Source organism: Scedosporium apiospermum, assembly GCF_000732125.1.
Source record: "Scedosporium apiospermum strain IHEM 14462 chromosome Unknown SEQ_SAPIO_0055, whole genome shotgun sequence".
Classification (NCBI taxonomy): domain Eukaryota; kingdom Fungi; phylum Ascomycota; class Sordariomycetes; order Microascales; family Microascaceae; genus Scedosporium; species Scedosporium apiospermum.
The window spans coordinates 184,769-199,527 of record NW_015971756.1 but is presented as its reverse complement, the minus strand read 5'-3'; the positions used below and the strand labels follow the sequence as shown (position 1 = coordinate 199,527).

The 14,759-nt window shown below is 53.7% G+C and overlaps 3 protein-coding genes and 1 pseudogene across 3 annotated transcripts; 3 read left to right on the top strand and 1 right to left on the bottom strand.

Annotated features, from left to right (window-relative positions):
- Positions 1–4,403: 4,403 nt before the first annotated feature.
- SAPIO_CDS1273 lies at positions 4,404–7,418 on the top strand (annotated as a pseudogene; the record flags this gene model as incomplete).
- A 1,539-nt stretch (positions 7,419–8,957) lies between these two features.
- SAPIO_CDS1272 (uncharacterized protein) lies at positions 8,958–10,331 on the top strand (the record flags this gene model as incomplete). The annotated part of the gene is made up of 5 exons (XM_016784579.1): positions 8,958–9,116; positions 9,189–9,434; positions 9,514–9,686; positions 9,786–10,174; positions 10,282–10,331. 5 exons carry the CDS (start codon positions 8,958–8,960, stop codon positions 10,329–10,331), a joined length of 1,017 nt encoding a protein of 338 aa, XP_016645695.1.
- A 555-nt stretch (positions 10,332–10,886) lies between these two features.
- On the bottom strand, positions 10,887–12,328 carry SAPIO_CDS1271 (uncharacterized protein; the record flags this gene model as incomplete). Its single annotated transcript, XM_016784578.1, has 4 exons — positions 10,887–11,772; positions 11,835–11,962; positions 12,022–12,031; positions 12,285–12,328. 4 exons carry the CDS (start codon positions 12,326–12,328, stop codon positions 10,887–10,889), a joined length of 1,068 nt encoding a protein of 355 aa, XP_016645694.1.
- A 612-nt stretch (positions 12,329–12,940) lies between these two features.
- On the top strand, positions 12,941–14,683 carry SAPIO_CDS1270 (uncharacterized protein; the record flags this gene model as incomplete). The annotated part of the gene is made up of 3 exons (XM_016784577.1): positions 12,941–12,966; positions 13,171–13,333; positions 13,403–14,683. The coding sequence occupies 3 exons, from the start codon at positions 12,941–12,943 to the stop codon at positions 14,681–14,683; spliced, it is 1,470 nt and encodes a 489-aa protein (XP_016645693.1).
- Between the last annotated feature and the right edge of the window lie 76 nt (positions 14,684–14,759).

The following is a 14,759-nucleotide window of genomic DNA, read 5'->3' as shown; positions in this document are numbered from 1 at the left end:
GCGGCATTGGGTCCGGAATGAGGGGAAACTACCGGGCAGCCTGAGTTCGTGGAGTAGAGTGGTATAAAGTAGCTGAGCTCCCCAGGTAAGGGGAAGCTCTCGCTTTCGGCCGTTGTCAATAGAAAAGCATTTCAGCTCATTTTCACCCTCAGACTTACGCGTTCGTGATCTCTCTCTCTCTCTCTCTCTTTTTTTTCCATCTCGTCGTAGTTTGCTGTGCAAACGATACTTCCAATTCTTGAGAGCCGAATCGTAAAACTAGCAGAGGGTGCGGAACCTATACAATATTGAACGATTCCGTTCTTTAGCAGTTTAGTTTCTGAGATATTCGGTCTCAGACGTCCTCAGCTGCCGCTCCGTATCGGGATCCGCCAACCCACTTACATGCCAGATCGCTCAATCGCAACGACAGCATGAGGATATCAACAAGTCTCGCCATTCAAGTGGCCGCAAGCGCCCTCCTCGTCTCCTCTCTATCGGTTCCTACCACCAACGGCTATCTCTCCCTCTCAGAGACCAGAGCAAGGGCTATAGCGAAATCACAGTCACCATTTACCCTGCCTCATTCTACACCAGACACGACAATCGAAGAAATCGAGCCAAGCTCCTTATCTCTCATCATAAGGAGCCTGAGGGACTTTATGCATACGCTTGGTGTCGTCACGGAAAAGCGGCCGGCGCTGTTGTGTTATTGTGGTTCTGGAGTTGTTTGCTGTGATTATCCCGAGGGAGCTGCTTGCGGATATGGAATATGCAGTATTTAAAAACGGAGTACAGGCTCGAAGAGCAGCCTTTACAAAGGGAGCAGACTATTTGTGTCCCCGAGGGATGGGTCTGCATTACAGAGTAGGGACATGGTTAAGCATGGGATGGCGTTCTTGTGTTGGTTCATTGTTGCATTGGGATGGGGCCAGTTGGTATCTGGATTCAAGGAGTCGGCGTTGGGTTATTCATTTTCAAAATCGACGGAGCAGGCAGTCAAAGCGCGTGTGAAGAGACCTGGAGTCAAAAAGGCCTCTAGCTAACAAGAGAATTCAATAACACGAACGCTAAAATGTCCAAAGGCGTCCACATTGAGGGTATCTGCAGGAGGCGGGCCTCAATGATGATCACAACTTACACTCATGCCCACCAGATCCAGATTGGGAAGTTGGTGAGATAAGTGTTCAGCTTCGACCCGAGGTCGTCTCGAAGGTTCACGTTGCATTTGATCCCAGTTTAGAGGACGAGTGTATCAACCAAGCTAAGCAGCAACATCCTGTTTCTAGAAGGTCTCCTCTTGAAGCGATGCCGTATGATGTCTTACCTTTCGAATGACAGGTTTGAGCGCTCTCGACTGGACTTCCGTTTCCGCTGGTCTATCGCCCGAAAATGAGAAGGGCCTTTCCGACGTTTGACGATGGAGCCAGCACTCCTACGCCCTGGAGTATCGTCGTTTTTCGATTCCCTCGACATCTCTAAAGCAGAGTCCCTCAGCGAACTCGTGGCAGTGTGCCCGTCTCTTCTTTGCCGAGCGACACTCGGCCGATTTCGCATGCCTGGGCCGACCAGTCGAGACACTCCTGCTGCGTACAAATGATTATTAAGGTTGGATTCCCGACCCCAGGATGCTCGGGTTTCGCCGCGGCGATTGGGGCATGTTTCGAAAGTTACAAGGGTGGGCTGAAACAAATCTCCTAGGGCTGGGGGCACAGTGAGGGAAGCCTCCTTGAACGACGCAAAATACAGGCATTATTTCAGAAGGCAAAAAAAAGAGGCTCTCAACAATCCACTGAAAAACAAGTACTGGAACTGTTGTAGGGATTGGATGGATGGGAAGAATAAGGGTCCCGAACAACGCCTTGAGCTTTGGCCAACCAGCCAACCACAGAGTCAAGGACCAAAGCATGAACACTAGCGTTGCGGACAGATAAGAGTCAGATGGATGGCTTCTGACACTTGGCGCTGCCATTGTCCATTGTGCTGGATCTCAACGCCACCGACATTCCAATGCCGTGGTGGCGCTTCTGATGGATGTAACAATGTGCTGTACTTCGTGCGTGTTGTGTCTTGTTGGAGCAGAGGGGACCTTGGTGGATCCAGCACCTGTTCGCGGAGAGGGGTGCTCCCGGTCTTGGGGATGCAGCGTGCTCGATGTGCTGCGTGGACATCGAACGCTCTGGGGACGAATGGAGTGCAGTGCAGAGAACAGGCAGGACCAGTAGTAAAATGGCAGGGGCGCGAGGACAAAGCGGTCTGAATGAAGGCCAGCTTGCCCTATCAATCTACCAATCCGACTGCTCGAAGCCCATTTCGCCAGCGTGTCGGGAGAAGAGCTCGAGAGCGTTTCCAGCTCAAAATGTAGGAAACAACAGCAGGTAGGAATATTCGTTTTGAATATTGGTGGGACAGAACCTTGCAGGGTCTTGGGCCGTCCCAAGCGGAATCAATGAAATCAATGGATCCAACGCTCCGGCGCTTATAATTGATGCGTGCTTTTGTCCCTTGCTTCGCTTGGTTACTTCTTTGCTTTGTGAGGTCGTAGGGCATTCATGTTGATGTTGATGCCAGAGGTCAAGCAAGGTTCAACTCCAAGTTAGAAGTACCGCCTGAAGGTACTGGACTAGGTGATGGAACTGATGAGATGACCTCAATGCTGGAGATAAACAACATTAGGACTTGATAATCCGCATTATCGACGCATGCTTCTATGTACCTAAAAAGTACTCTTTATCTCGACAAGCTCGGACCACATCCTCCCCACTTGCTCGGAGTACCTCAGGTACTTGAACCCAACAGCAACACCACCAGGAAGTTGCATCCAAGAGACAGCAACAGCGCAGGATCTCGATCTGCGTATCTCGTTCAGGTTCGGCACCCCACCAAAATAGCTTTGAGCGCGGCTGGACCAGACGAGATCGTCCTGACTGGCCACCCTCTCCAGTTCAGTTTGTTCATCGAACGTCCCGGGTCCCTTTACCATCTCAACTTTCAACCACTGCCCCTCGTGGAGAACACCGCAGCCCAAACCCGACCCGGCCCCTTACGTCTCCGATCTCTGCGATTCCCCCACTGCCGACGAACGACGAACATTGTTCATTGATTCTATTTTTTTTTTCCCTCTTCCTTTTGCTTCCTTCTCTGTCGCGGCTCCACGACCACGGTTTAGCTACTCGACTACCAGACCCTTTCAAAGATCGATGAGAAAAGAGATTATGCTACGAAGCTTCAGCCCTTGAAGATCACCGCCTGAGTATACCCGCTTTCTTGCACCTGCTCCCGTGACACCGTCGATAACCACGACCCACGACCTCTCTTGGCCCACAATCTGCGTTGTTCTGTTTGCTTTTCCTCCCGGCGCTGAACCGGCCTGCACAAACTTGACGTACCGTCTTCCTCTTTCTCACACTCTTGTCCACCTCGGACGCAAACTGGCTCCGCGCTTCTGCTTGACGTCCTGGTCCGTGCCAATCAGCTTAGGGCTCTTTTGGCCCCCAGCTTGTCCAAAGCTGACTGCGCGAGCCGCAGCTGCCTCCGACAAATCACCATTCGTCGCGATACTTCGCCTCTTACTCTCAGTCGAGCCCGGAACCGTAAGCACACGAGCCTGCTTGCCACTCTGTCAATTCCATCTCTTCTCCATGATCTCGGGGGCTACTACTAACTCTACTCCGCTCGCAGAGCGATCAATCGCCACATTCTGATTCCCTCGCTTCGAAGAGCTGGTCGCCAGTGTAACGACCACTGAAAACTTGCTTTTTGAGAAGAGTATATCCCTATTTGGCACGAGCCCTCACCAACGTCGAGCCCGCGACTTTGTCCGATCCCTCATCCGTCGATAGGTTCGAAAACGGTCGAGTTTGTTTCGAGGACAACTGAAGACTTGGGCACCAGATACACAATAATTACCCCACAATTTACTCGGCGAGCTTAAAGGAAACAATTATTATGAATCTAGACGTGCGGGAGACCTCTACCTGAGCCGACCTTGCCCTCCAGCGTCCATTCTTATGAGCGTAGCCATTTGCGATCCCCATTTTCGTTGGCACACGGCACGTACATTCTCCGGCGTTGCGGAGTGGGACGGTGGAAGGAAGAGGAGGCAACAGACGCTGCCAGACTCAGGTGCGCTTGCTGGCACGCTGCCACTAGATCTAGGACCTCCATAACGGCCCCTATACCCTTTGGTGTATAATCGTGCGCTTTCATATCTCCCTATCCGAACTCCGTTTGCCGCTAGACCGCCGGTACCCTCATCCTTCTTCGAAATTCCTGCGGACGAACGACTCTCGATCTACGGTGGACTCTCAAGCTTGGACATATTCTTCATCTCTCAACGACGAAGACATCGCTTTTGACACTCGCGCTCGTACCCGCACTTACGCTCGCATTTACGGACACTTTTTCCCGTACTACTAGCTATTATGAGACGCAGTCGATCCCCCTCGCCGTCCTACAGGGCGCTCGCCCACCACCAAGCCGCTAATCCTCAGTCTGCCGATCCCATGTCGGTAGTCCGGTCGTTTAATGTCGAAACGAACCCCGCTCGCCCGGTACGCCCCTCACCGCTGGCAACATCAACGATACGAGACATGCCGCTTGATCTTGTAGATCGCATTCGATCGTTTCCGCTCTTCATGTCTGCGCCCGAAGAGTTCCTTCTGGCCATTGGAAACCATTTAAGGCCCCAAGTTCATTCTGCTCATGATCAAATATTACGTGAGGGAGACGAGGCTAAGGCCATGTACTGGCTTGTGCGCGGTGCTGTCGCCGTCATCTCGAGGGATGGCGAGGCCGTTTATGCCGAACTCAAGCCAGGTGCCTTCTTTGGGGAGATTGGTGTGCTCATGGACATGCCAAGAACTGCCACCATCGTGGCCCGATCAAAATGCCTGCTCCTTGTGCTTAAGAAGGAGGACCTTCAGGCAGAGCTACCCAAGTTTCCCGAGATGGAGAAGGCGATCAGGCAGGAGGCGCAAGAGAGATTAAACATCCTGAAGAAGAAAAGACAGGAAAGGGGGATGGCGAGCGGCTTTTCCGCAGGATCCAACGGGGCGAGGGAGCCCGCTCCCGGAGAAGTATCCACAGGTGACATGGGGATAATCAAGGAGGGCAGTGTTGTGAATATGAAAAAGCGCAAGTCCCCAAGCCCTGGCATCAACGTGATCGAAGACCCTGCAGCAGGAAGCGCCCTCGGGAGCGGGTTCGTTAACATTCGGAAAACGCTCAAAGAGCTACCCCTCTTCTCTACACTGCCAGCGGATATCCTCCACTTCCTCGGTCTCAGCGCTCAGCCGAAGACTTACCCACCTTTCACGGATATCGTCCGACAGGGGAGCGACGGAAACGACATTTACTTTATTGTTAGGGGAGAAGCGGAAGTCATCCATGAGCCGCCCAAAGGCAAGGACGACCCTGCCAGGCATCGGAAATTCTATCAGCGGCCTAGGTTACGGCAAGGGCAGTACTTTGGCGAGGTCGCCAGCCTTGGTCTCTCGCGAGGCAGAACTGCAACTGTGAGAGCCATCACGACTGTTGAGTGTCTGATGATAGGCGGCGAGGCCCTCGATGAGCTATGGAGGCGGTGTCCGCCCAATATTAGGAAACAGGTCGAAGAGACGGCCCGGAAACGATATCGGAAGCCCGGAGAAGACGAAGACCTTGACATGGCGGATGTCAAAGGCGACGGTACGTCTGCGACTAAGGAACTGTCTGGTAGCTCGAGGCAATCCGTACCGCACATCTTTACGACCGCACCTAAACACAGCCCGCAAAATAATGTCAACGAAGAGACGATGGAACCTGGAGATCCTGATCCTTTCCTGAGTGTCGACATGGAGAATCTGCGAAACCGTCGGAGGAACTCTCTCGCACCTCCCGTCCCGCAAACCACCTCTACCGGGTTTCCAGACGGCGCAATATCGCCGACTACAAACGGCGTGCGATCGCCGCTGTCGGAGGCAACGTCTCCTATCAAGTTCATCATGCCGTTCGTCCATTCTCCGACCGAGTCCGAGGTGCCCCTGAAGCGAGCACGAATCCTCCCTCATTCTCGACGGAGTTCGATGGCGAATGAGCCCAAGCCAATTCTACCGGACAGCCTCCTGGCCGCCTTTATGCAGTTCTTAGACCCGGTGGAGCTTATGCGGCTTCGCGAGGTGTGCACGCACTGGCGAAACATTGCGACAACGTCGGACAAGCTCTGTAAACATGTCAATTTGACCCCTTACAGTAAGTACATCAACGACGCCGTGCTCGTGAATATCTTAGCACCATTCATTGGCACGCGGCCGGAGTCGGTCGACATCAGCAACTGTTTTCATGTCACGGATGAAGGCTTTGCGGCGCTCTGGAAGTCGTGCGGGGGAAATGTCAGGATATGGCACATGCGGTCCGTGTGGGATGTTTCCGCCAGCCAAATTCTTGAGATGAGCGAGCATGCCAAGTATCTCGAAGAAATTGACTGGAGCAATTGCCGTAAAGTCAGCGACAACTTACTGCTCCGCGTCGTTGGATGGGTGGTGCCCGAAGCCCCTCCTCCTACTAAACAGGCGCCCACGGCGGCAGGCCCCGGAGGAAAGCCAATCCCCCCACAGAAACTTCCAGCGCACCAGAGCCAAGGGCAGGATCAAAAGGCCAAGCAAGAGCAACGCCCTCCCAATATGCCGGCACCGGGAACAGTCATCGGATGCCCCAACCTGAGCCGTCTCAACCTTTCATACTGCAAGCACATCACCGACCGATCGATGGCGCATCTAGCGGCCCACGCCTCCAGCCGACTCCAGTCGCTGTCCCTCACACGCTGCACGTCCATCACCGACGCCGGCTTCCAAGCCTGGGCGCCGTTCAACTTCGCTAAGCTCACGCACCTCTGCCTCGCCGACTGCACCTACCTCTCCGACAACGCCATCGTCGCCCTGGTGAACGCGGCCAAGAACCTCACGCACCTGGACCTTTCATTCTGCTGCGCCCTGACCGACACGTCAACCGAGGTGGTGGCGCTGGGCCTGCCCAGGCTCCGGGAGCTCCGTCTCGCGTTCTGCGGTAGTGCCGTGAGCGACGGGAGCTTGGGATGCATCGCGCTGCACCTCAATGACCTCGAGGGGCTCAGCGTCAGGGGCTGCGTTAGGGTCACGGGCGCCGGGGTGGAGAATGTCCTTGACGGGTGCGCGTCGCTGAAGTGGATCGATGCTAGCCAGTGTAGGCATTTGGAGCAGTGGGTGCTTGGTGGAGGTGTCTCGAGGTGGGGGTATGACGAGCGTGGGAAGAATGCGGCCGTGGTGGTAAGCGGTGCGGGTCGTAAGGAGGCCGCGGCACCGGCTGTTACACTACCGATTGGAGCTGCAGTGAGGCCTTTTGGGAGGGGCTTTGGGAGGGCGAGGCGGGCGAGGAAGCCTGTTAGGTTTATTCTTGAAAAGGGAGCTCAGGGATTACGATGACATGCTGAGTGCAGGGAGTGGTTTTTTCTCTCTGACTATGTTTTACTACGTGAAATGGTGATGGCGCCTAGGAGTGAGGGAGGGCTGGATACATGGGCTTTTTGGGAACTGAGGATGAGTGATACCCATTTTTTTTTCTCCCTCTTCTTTTTTTCCTTGTTTGACAATCATGCTGTTTTGGCTTTACGGATCTTCATCGGGGTTTTCCACATAAGAGTGTGTTTGATGAAGAGGTTCTATCTGGTGGCGTCGGAAGTGTGGCGTGGCGCAGGTGTGAGAGCCTTGGGATATGATGCGATGCTGTGTATCTACGTGGAAAGAAACTATTGCATATTTTGCGAATATCATGTCGCTTGATGTGGAACGAAGAACAAGTCCTCTAGGTGAAGCCTGCGTTCGCCCTCTGTGATTCCTTCCAAGTCGTGTGACTGGGACTGAAAGGAGACCATAGAACGACCAGTTCTTGCGAATGATTGGCGCGCATCGGTATGGGAATTCAATTACTGCCAATAACTTGTTTAGATGTGAAATGATCATATATAGCCAGATGCACCCAGGGGGAACCAAACAAGAGAATTCTGCGCGGAAGCTCTGTGATAGGATATAAGAGTATCAAGGCTTGGATGGACGAGATCAACAGGACGTGATATGCTGCATATCATATCTCTGCGAACTGCCCTTCAAGCCTCATGTTGACATTTCTGTAAAGGGGAACGATAACGTCTCGATTCTTCTTCAATGTGTCCGCTTTAGATCGTCGATGTGCCATGATCGGCGACGCCATCTAATTCGTGGCGTTGAACCGTTCAAGGCTAAATGTCGTCCATCAATATCAACCCCGATTATTCGATCACTCCCTCGCTCACAGTGGACATAACACAGTTGTCTGCTATAACTGAGCCTTCTGGAGGAGAAAGGAATGTTTCTATTTAGACGTTCGATCCCCAGAGACCCAATAATAACGCCGATCCCGCTGTCCGGACGTCTCTTCGGCTATGCACCCCAGCCAAGCAAAGGCCCTCCTAACCCACTCTAATGCCGGCATGGCAATTCCGGATCTGGTAATATGTGGCAAGTAGGCGAGGAGTTGGAAGCGAGGGTGTTAAAAAATCCGGAAGTCGAGAAACACCCGATAGGTTGGCGGCGGGCAGGACTTATATTGCTCTTATAGTGATTTCGCCCCGGCACTTGGGCGAGATAGTATCATACGGAGATGGGACCCTCTTTTCGTCTAGGAGACAGCGGGATATAGTGGGCGCGGCGGTAGATGAGGGATGGTTCTATAGTCTGGTTCGGAAGAGTGGTGTTTGGGATGAGGGAGCTCTGGAAGATGGGTATAAATCGATGGAGGTGGGCCAAGAGACGACTCGGTGGTTAGTGGAAGAAGAGGAATGCAGAACCAGACATCCCATTTGGGCTTGAATCGTTGGTAGGGATTCGCTGTATCCAGGCCTGTCCTTCCCGTCAATCCATCCATTCAAAGTTGAATCGAATCAAAACAAGTTCGTCACTCGCAAGGAGGATCTCAACGTATTCAACATGTACTTTCGAAATCTGCTCCTGGCGACGGCATCGCTGCTCGCCGTCGAGGCAGGCGTTCTCCGCTTCTCCTGTTCCCAGCTCGTCGTCGACCGCCTCGATCCGCTCGTAAACCCCGGCCAGCTTCCATCGCCCCATCTTCACCAGATCGTCGGAGGAGTTCAGTTCTAACCCTTCTCCCCGTGGTTTTATATACCTTTGGAAGTGCTTATACTAACACGAAAGGGATAGAACTCCTTCAATGTCACGATGGATCCCACCAAGGACATCTCCGTCACGTCATCTTGCACGACGTGCCAGTTTAGCGAGGATCTGTCCAATTACTGGACGGCCGTCATGTTCTTCAAGGCTCGCAACGGGACGTATCGTCGCATCCCACTGATGGGGAACATTGGCTTTGAGCAGGCGAACGGCGGCGTTACTGTTTATTATTTGAACAGCGCGCGTGGTAATGCCAAGGTTACCGCTTTCCCGCCTGTACGTTAGGCCTTTTTTTTTTTTTTTACGTCTCCTTGCCAGTATCGCCGTTTAGTTATGCTGACGCGGAAGATCTTAGGGCTACCGGATGCTCGTCGGTGATGCCAACTATCGCACCAAGGAAGAGGCTCAAAGGTTCCGCCAGCTCACGTACACTTGCCTCACCAGCCCGGGTACCCGAAGCGGCGAGACGCTCGAGTTCCCCAACAAGCCGTGTCCCTATGGCATCATGGTCAACGTCCGCTTCCCAACGTAAGTTCTTCAATTTGTCTTGTTATCTCCTCACCTTGTTTCCTTCAGAAATGATTTCAACCTCCATGCTAAACCGAGCTCCTTATTTCCTCTTCCTAGCTGCTGGGACGGCAAAAACCTCGATAGCGCTGACCACATGAGCCACGTCTCCTACCCCGAATCCGGCACCTTCGAAAGCGGCGGCCCCTGCCCCGCCACCCACCCCATCAAGGTGCCCCAAGTCTTCCTCGAAGCCATCTGGGACACCCGCCCCTACAACGACAAGGCCCTCTGGCCCGAGGACGGCAGCCAGCCCTTCGTGTGGAGCTTCGGCGACGACACGGGGTATGGGAACCACGGGGATTACGTGTTCGGATGGAAGGGGGATGCGTTGCAGAGGGCTATGGATGCCAATTGTAATGTGAATTGTCCGACGTTGAAGAGTCAGAGCTTGCAGGAGGGGAATAAGTGTGCGGTTCAGCCGATGGTGAATGAGGATATTGATGGCTGTAAGTTTTCTTCTTTCCTCACCCCCACTCTGTTTTCTTTTCTCTCGAGGGATGAGATGACGCTCTTTATATCGAGAGAGTGTTGAGGGCTGACACTGGTGTGATAGGGCTTACATCACTTCCTGGAATGGGGGGAGCTGATCACATTCACAAATAAATGAGAGTATTGGCGGCGGTTATCCATTTCTCAGGGGATAAGTCCAGTCTTTTGCTGGTTCCGGGCCGAAGAGCTACCTCGCTCAAGCCTACAACTCTACGAAACTGGCCGAGGTATATGGCCATTTCATTTTTGGGGGGCGATGTAAAAGGGCCTCAAGAGTGCTGGTTCTACCCCTTTTCGCTTTTCTTTCTTCTTTAGTATTTTCCCTGGTAATGAGGGCTGTCGCATTCCCGAGTCTAAGAATTGTCTGTGTTTGTAAAGATTACTTCCTGTCCCTTCCAGGTGGGAGATTGGTCCAGAGTGTCACTGTGGATTCCAAGATGTGAAAGTAATATGCTACTTCAGGGAGTGAAGGCTGTTCCCAATCTAAGGTTCAAGTAAAACGCATAATACACGTGTTCCAATCCAACACGCGAGATGCAATCATACAAGAGCTGGAATGTAAAAGAGTTAGGACCTCTGGGTCCGCATTGGATATATTACTATCATAATGTTCAAATCCATCTTTGCCGCCCATTTCTTGCACTGCTTCCTTTTTCATACACATATACACTACTGAGTGCCCAACGACTCCAACGCCTTTCTCAACTCCTTCACCGCCGTAGGCACATCATCAAAGTTGAGTGCCGAGATAGCCCACTTAGCATGTTTCTGCGCCTCGGCAATCTTGACCTCATCAATGACGGGAGGCTGCGGCGGCGGAGGGTGATGTGCGTAAGCGAGAGGATGGCTCGTCGGGGGCGGGTGCGCAGGATAGCCGTGGGTTTGAGGGCCCGGCGCCGGTGGCCACGCCGGGGCGGACGGGACGTGCTGGTGTGGGGAAGGTGCTGGGATAATGCTAGGACCGGGGAACGGTAGCTGGGGTTGAGTCGGGGGCTGTATGTGGTGAGAGTCGGGCGGTGCAGAGAAATGGAGAGGGTGAGGGCCTGGTCCCGCTCGTGGGGAGATGGGGGCGGGAGCGCTAGGTGGGGGAGGAGTTTGAGCCGGAGGCAGTGACGGGCCAGAGTTCGCAGGAGAGACGCTCACGCGAGAGTACGGAGACGGTATTCGTTCCTGAGGATGGATGGGAGATGGCGGCGTAAAGTCGGGCGGTGGTTGCTGGTGGAGACGGGGAAGGGGGCGCGAGGGCAGGACGCTCGCCGCGGGATCGAATGGGAGTTTCGGTGGAGGTGAGGGCTGGCCTGCGGGATGCTCAAGAGGAACTGGCGTCCCTACTTCTGGCAGACCGGGGCTGACTGCGTCCTCGGCTTCTAGCTCCTCTTCCTGGCGCACCGGATTCGACTCGTTCGGGTCCTTGCCCTCTTTGATGGCTCGGAGGATGCGTGCGGCGTTCCACTTGGCGTACTTGATCTTCTTTTGCGTTTCTTCGTCCGGTGTTTCCCAGATGCTAATAAGCTGGAAGAATGTTGCAGCTGCATCAAACGTATCCGCTGTTTGTCTATACAGAATACCCTGTCAGTACAAGAAGGGTAACAAGCAGGTCGAACGGCCTAGCCATACCTCGTAACCTTGTTGGCTAGGAGGACTTTCTCTCCCCTGTCAAACGTTTGCTGGGCGAACTGCTCTACATAAGCTTGTCCCGCCGCATCATCGCTTATGGCGTCGTCATCGGGATGTTCTGTTTTCAACTGGTGGTCCTCGTCAGCAGCTACGCTCCCCCACGCGACGAGCAGCTACCAGCACATACCTGCTCCAGCCTGTCCATAAGAGTCGTTGTAAACCCAAGACATTCTTCATCGGTAGTATGAAGCTGTTTGGAAAGAATCTGCTTCACCGCCCAATATTCACCTGTTAAAAAGCAAAAGAAAAGGAAATGACCGGTTAGCAACTTGTCCCCCCGTAGCCAAACCTGCCCTGGCGCTCGCTCATCTGAGAGCTGGCGGGGTAAACATACACCAATATGTAATGGCAGGCTTGACTTGCCTTAGCTGGTTCGCTCTGTGAACGAACCGAGCTATCTCGGCTTGCTTCAGCGCAGCTGGGATTTGTTCCATGGTGATCGGAGAGTTTTATGTGTTTTGCTGGAGCTGTGAAGGAGGAATCTAGGCAACGGAAAACGATCGAGGTTGGAGGTCTGACCTCATCGATAGCTACGAAGTACGTACTCCTGGAAGGTGGCGCCAGCTGATCTGGACATGTGGATATATACTTTGTAGTACTTACGAGGTACCAGCGTACCTCCATTATCCACGTGATCATAAGTCCGACAGGCGCTAAAGTCCGTCAGGAACTTGAATAAAATGGATGGGTGCTCCATGGCTACTTCCTATTGACTTTCACTGAGAGCCTATTGTGTATTCTGTTGGAGCGTGCTAGGAATACCAAGTTATTCTGCTTTCTAGGAATGCCGCCAAACGAGGACGCTGGAAGAATGACATGAGCGGCAGCGGCAGGAAGCTCTTGGCTGATGTGGATCAATTCCTATTGTCCATTCCAAGACCCCGCCAAGTACAATTTTGTACCAAAACGTCCCCTCCCCTTCACGCCAGTCATCCAGGACGGTGCAGTTGTAACCTGGCCCGCTCATTCGTCAGTGGCGGGTACTTCGTCCCACAGTGCTGCGTTTGGTTGTGCTCTGCCCTGTTTGTGGAAACCGCGACAGTAAAATGAACGTGGTCTTTTTCAAGCTCCAGTTCGTACCCGCCGGAAGGAGCTGCGAATATCACCACTTTTGGCTATACTTTCCACCGTGGCCTTTTTCCCCCGCCGTTCTTAACCTTTCCCTTCCCTTCCACATTGGTTTTGTTGGAAAGAGCTTGTTTTCCTCCCTCCACAACCTCTTCACTTGCGGTAGGTTTTTGCCAATTGGATCATTTTGACAACATATTTTCTCGAGTCTACTCATTGTCTCGGCCAAGACGATGCATTATCAGCAGCTCCTAGCTGCCCTCACCCTCGCAGGTGCGGCGCAAGCTAGCCTCTATTCGAAGAGCTCTTCCGTCCTCCAAGTGGATGCCTCAAACTACAACAAGCTAATTACCAAGTCCAACCACACATCGGTGAGTTACGATGAGCATTTCCTTCCCCCTCGATTGTAGCTTCATCTAACACTAGTTCGCCAATTCCAGATCGTCGAGTTCTACGCGCCATGGTGCGGCCACTGCAAGAACCTCAAGCCCGCCTACGAAAAGGCGGCAAAGAGCCTCGAGGGCCTCGCCAAGGTCGCCGCCGTCAACTGCGATGCGGCCGAGAACAAGCAATTCTGCGGCACCATGGGCGTGCAGGGATTTCCTACCCTCAAGATCGTGAAGCCTAGCAAGAAGGGCAAGCACCCGATCGTAGAAGACTACAACGGACCTCGCACCGCCAGCGGCATCGTCCAGGCCGTCACGGACAAGATTAACAACCACGTCAAGCGCATCACGGATGCTGACGTCGAAACTTTCCTCTCCAACGACAAGGAGGCCCCCAAGGCTATCCTCTTTACGGAGAAGAGCACCACGAGCGCAGTGCTCCGAAGCATTGCCATTGACTTCCTCGGCGTGATGACTGTTGGCCAGGTCCGCAACAAGGAGGCGAAGACGGTGGAGATGTTTGGCATCAAGTCTTTCCCCACATTGGTCCTGCTTCCCGGTGGAGAGCAGGAGGCTATCGTCTTCGAGGGCGAGATGAAGAGGGGCCCCATGGTTGAGTTCCTCTCGCAAGCAGCTGAGCCTAACCCCGATCCCGCCTCACCCAGCTCTGGAAAGAAGGATAAGCCTAAGGAGAAGCCCAAGGAGAAACCCAAGGAGAAGGCGAAGCCCAAGGCCGAGGAGCCTGTTGAGGATATCATCGTCGAGGAACCGGCCGAGCCCGAGTCGGAAGCCGAGGCGCCACCCCCGCCCCCGCCGCCGAAGAGAGATATTCCTCCCATTACCACGCTCCTGACCTCTGACGAGATCACCAACGCCTGTCTCCAGCCCAAGTCTGGCACCTGTGTCCTCGCCCTCGTCCCTGAGGAGAAGAGCGAGGCCGCCGATGCGCTTCTTGACAACCTTGCCGACCTCGTACACAGAAATGTCAAGGCGGACCGCAAGCTCTTCCCCTTCTACGCTATTCCTAGTCTCAACCCCACCCACACCCAGCTCTCCAAGTCCCTCGAGCTTTCCGGATCTGTAGAGCTCGTTGCCATTAACGCGAAGCGAAGCTGGTGGAGGCACTACCAAGGCGACTTCTCCGAGCTCAGCATTATGGAGTGGGTTGACGCTATCCGCCTGAGCGAGGGAGCCAAGAGTAAGCTGCCGGAGGGTATCATCGCTGGCGAGTCGAGTACCTCGTCCGAGGAGGCTACCGAGACTGAGACTAAGACTGAGACTGCTGAGGCCGAGTCAGAATCCCCCAAGCCAGAGGATGGTCATGACGAGTTGTAATTCATTCTTCTTTTCGGGCAGAATGTACGTAAAAAAGGAAAGAGGAGTAGATGCTCACCATTGGGGTTTTTTTTGA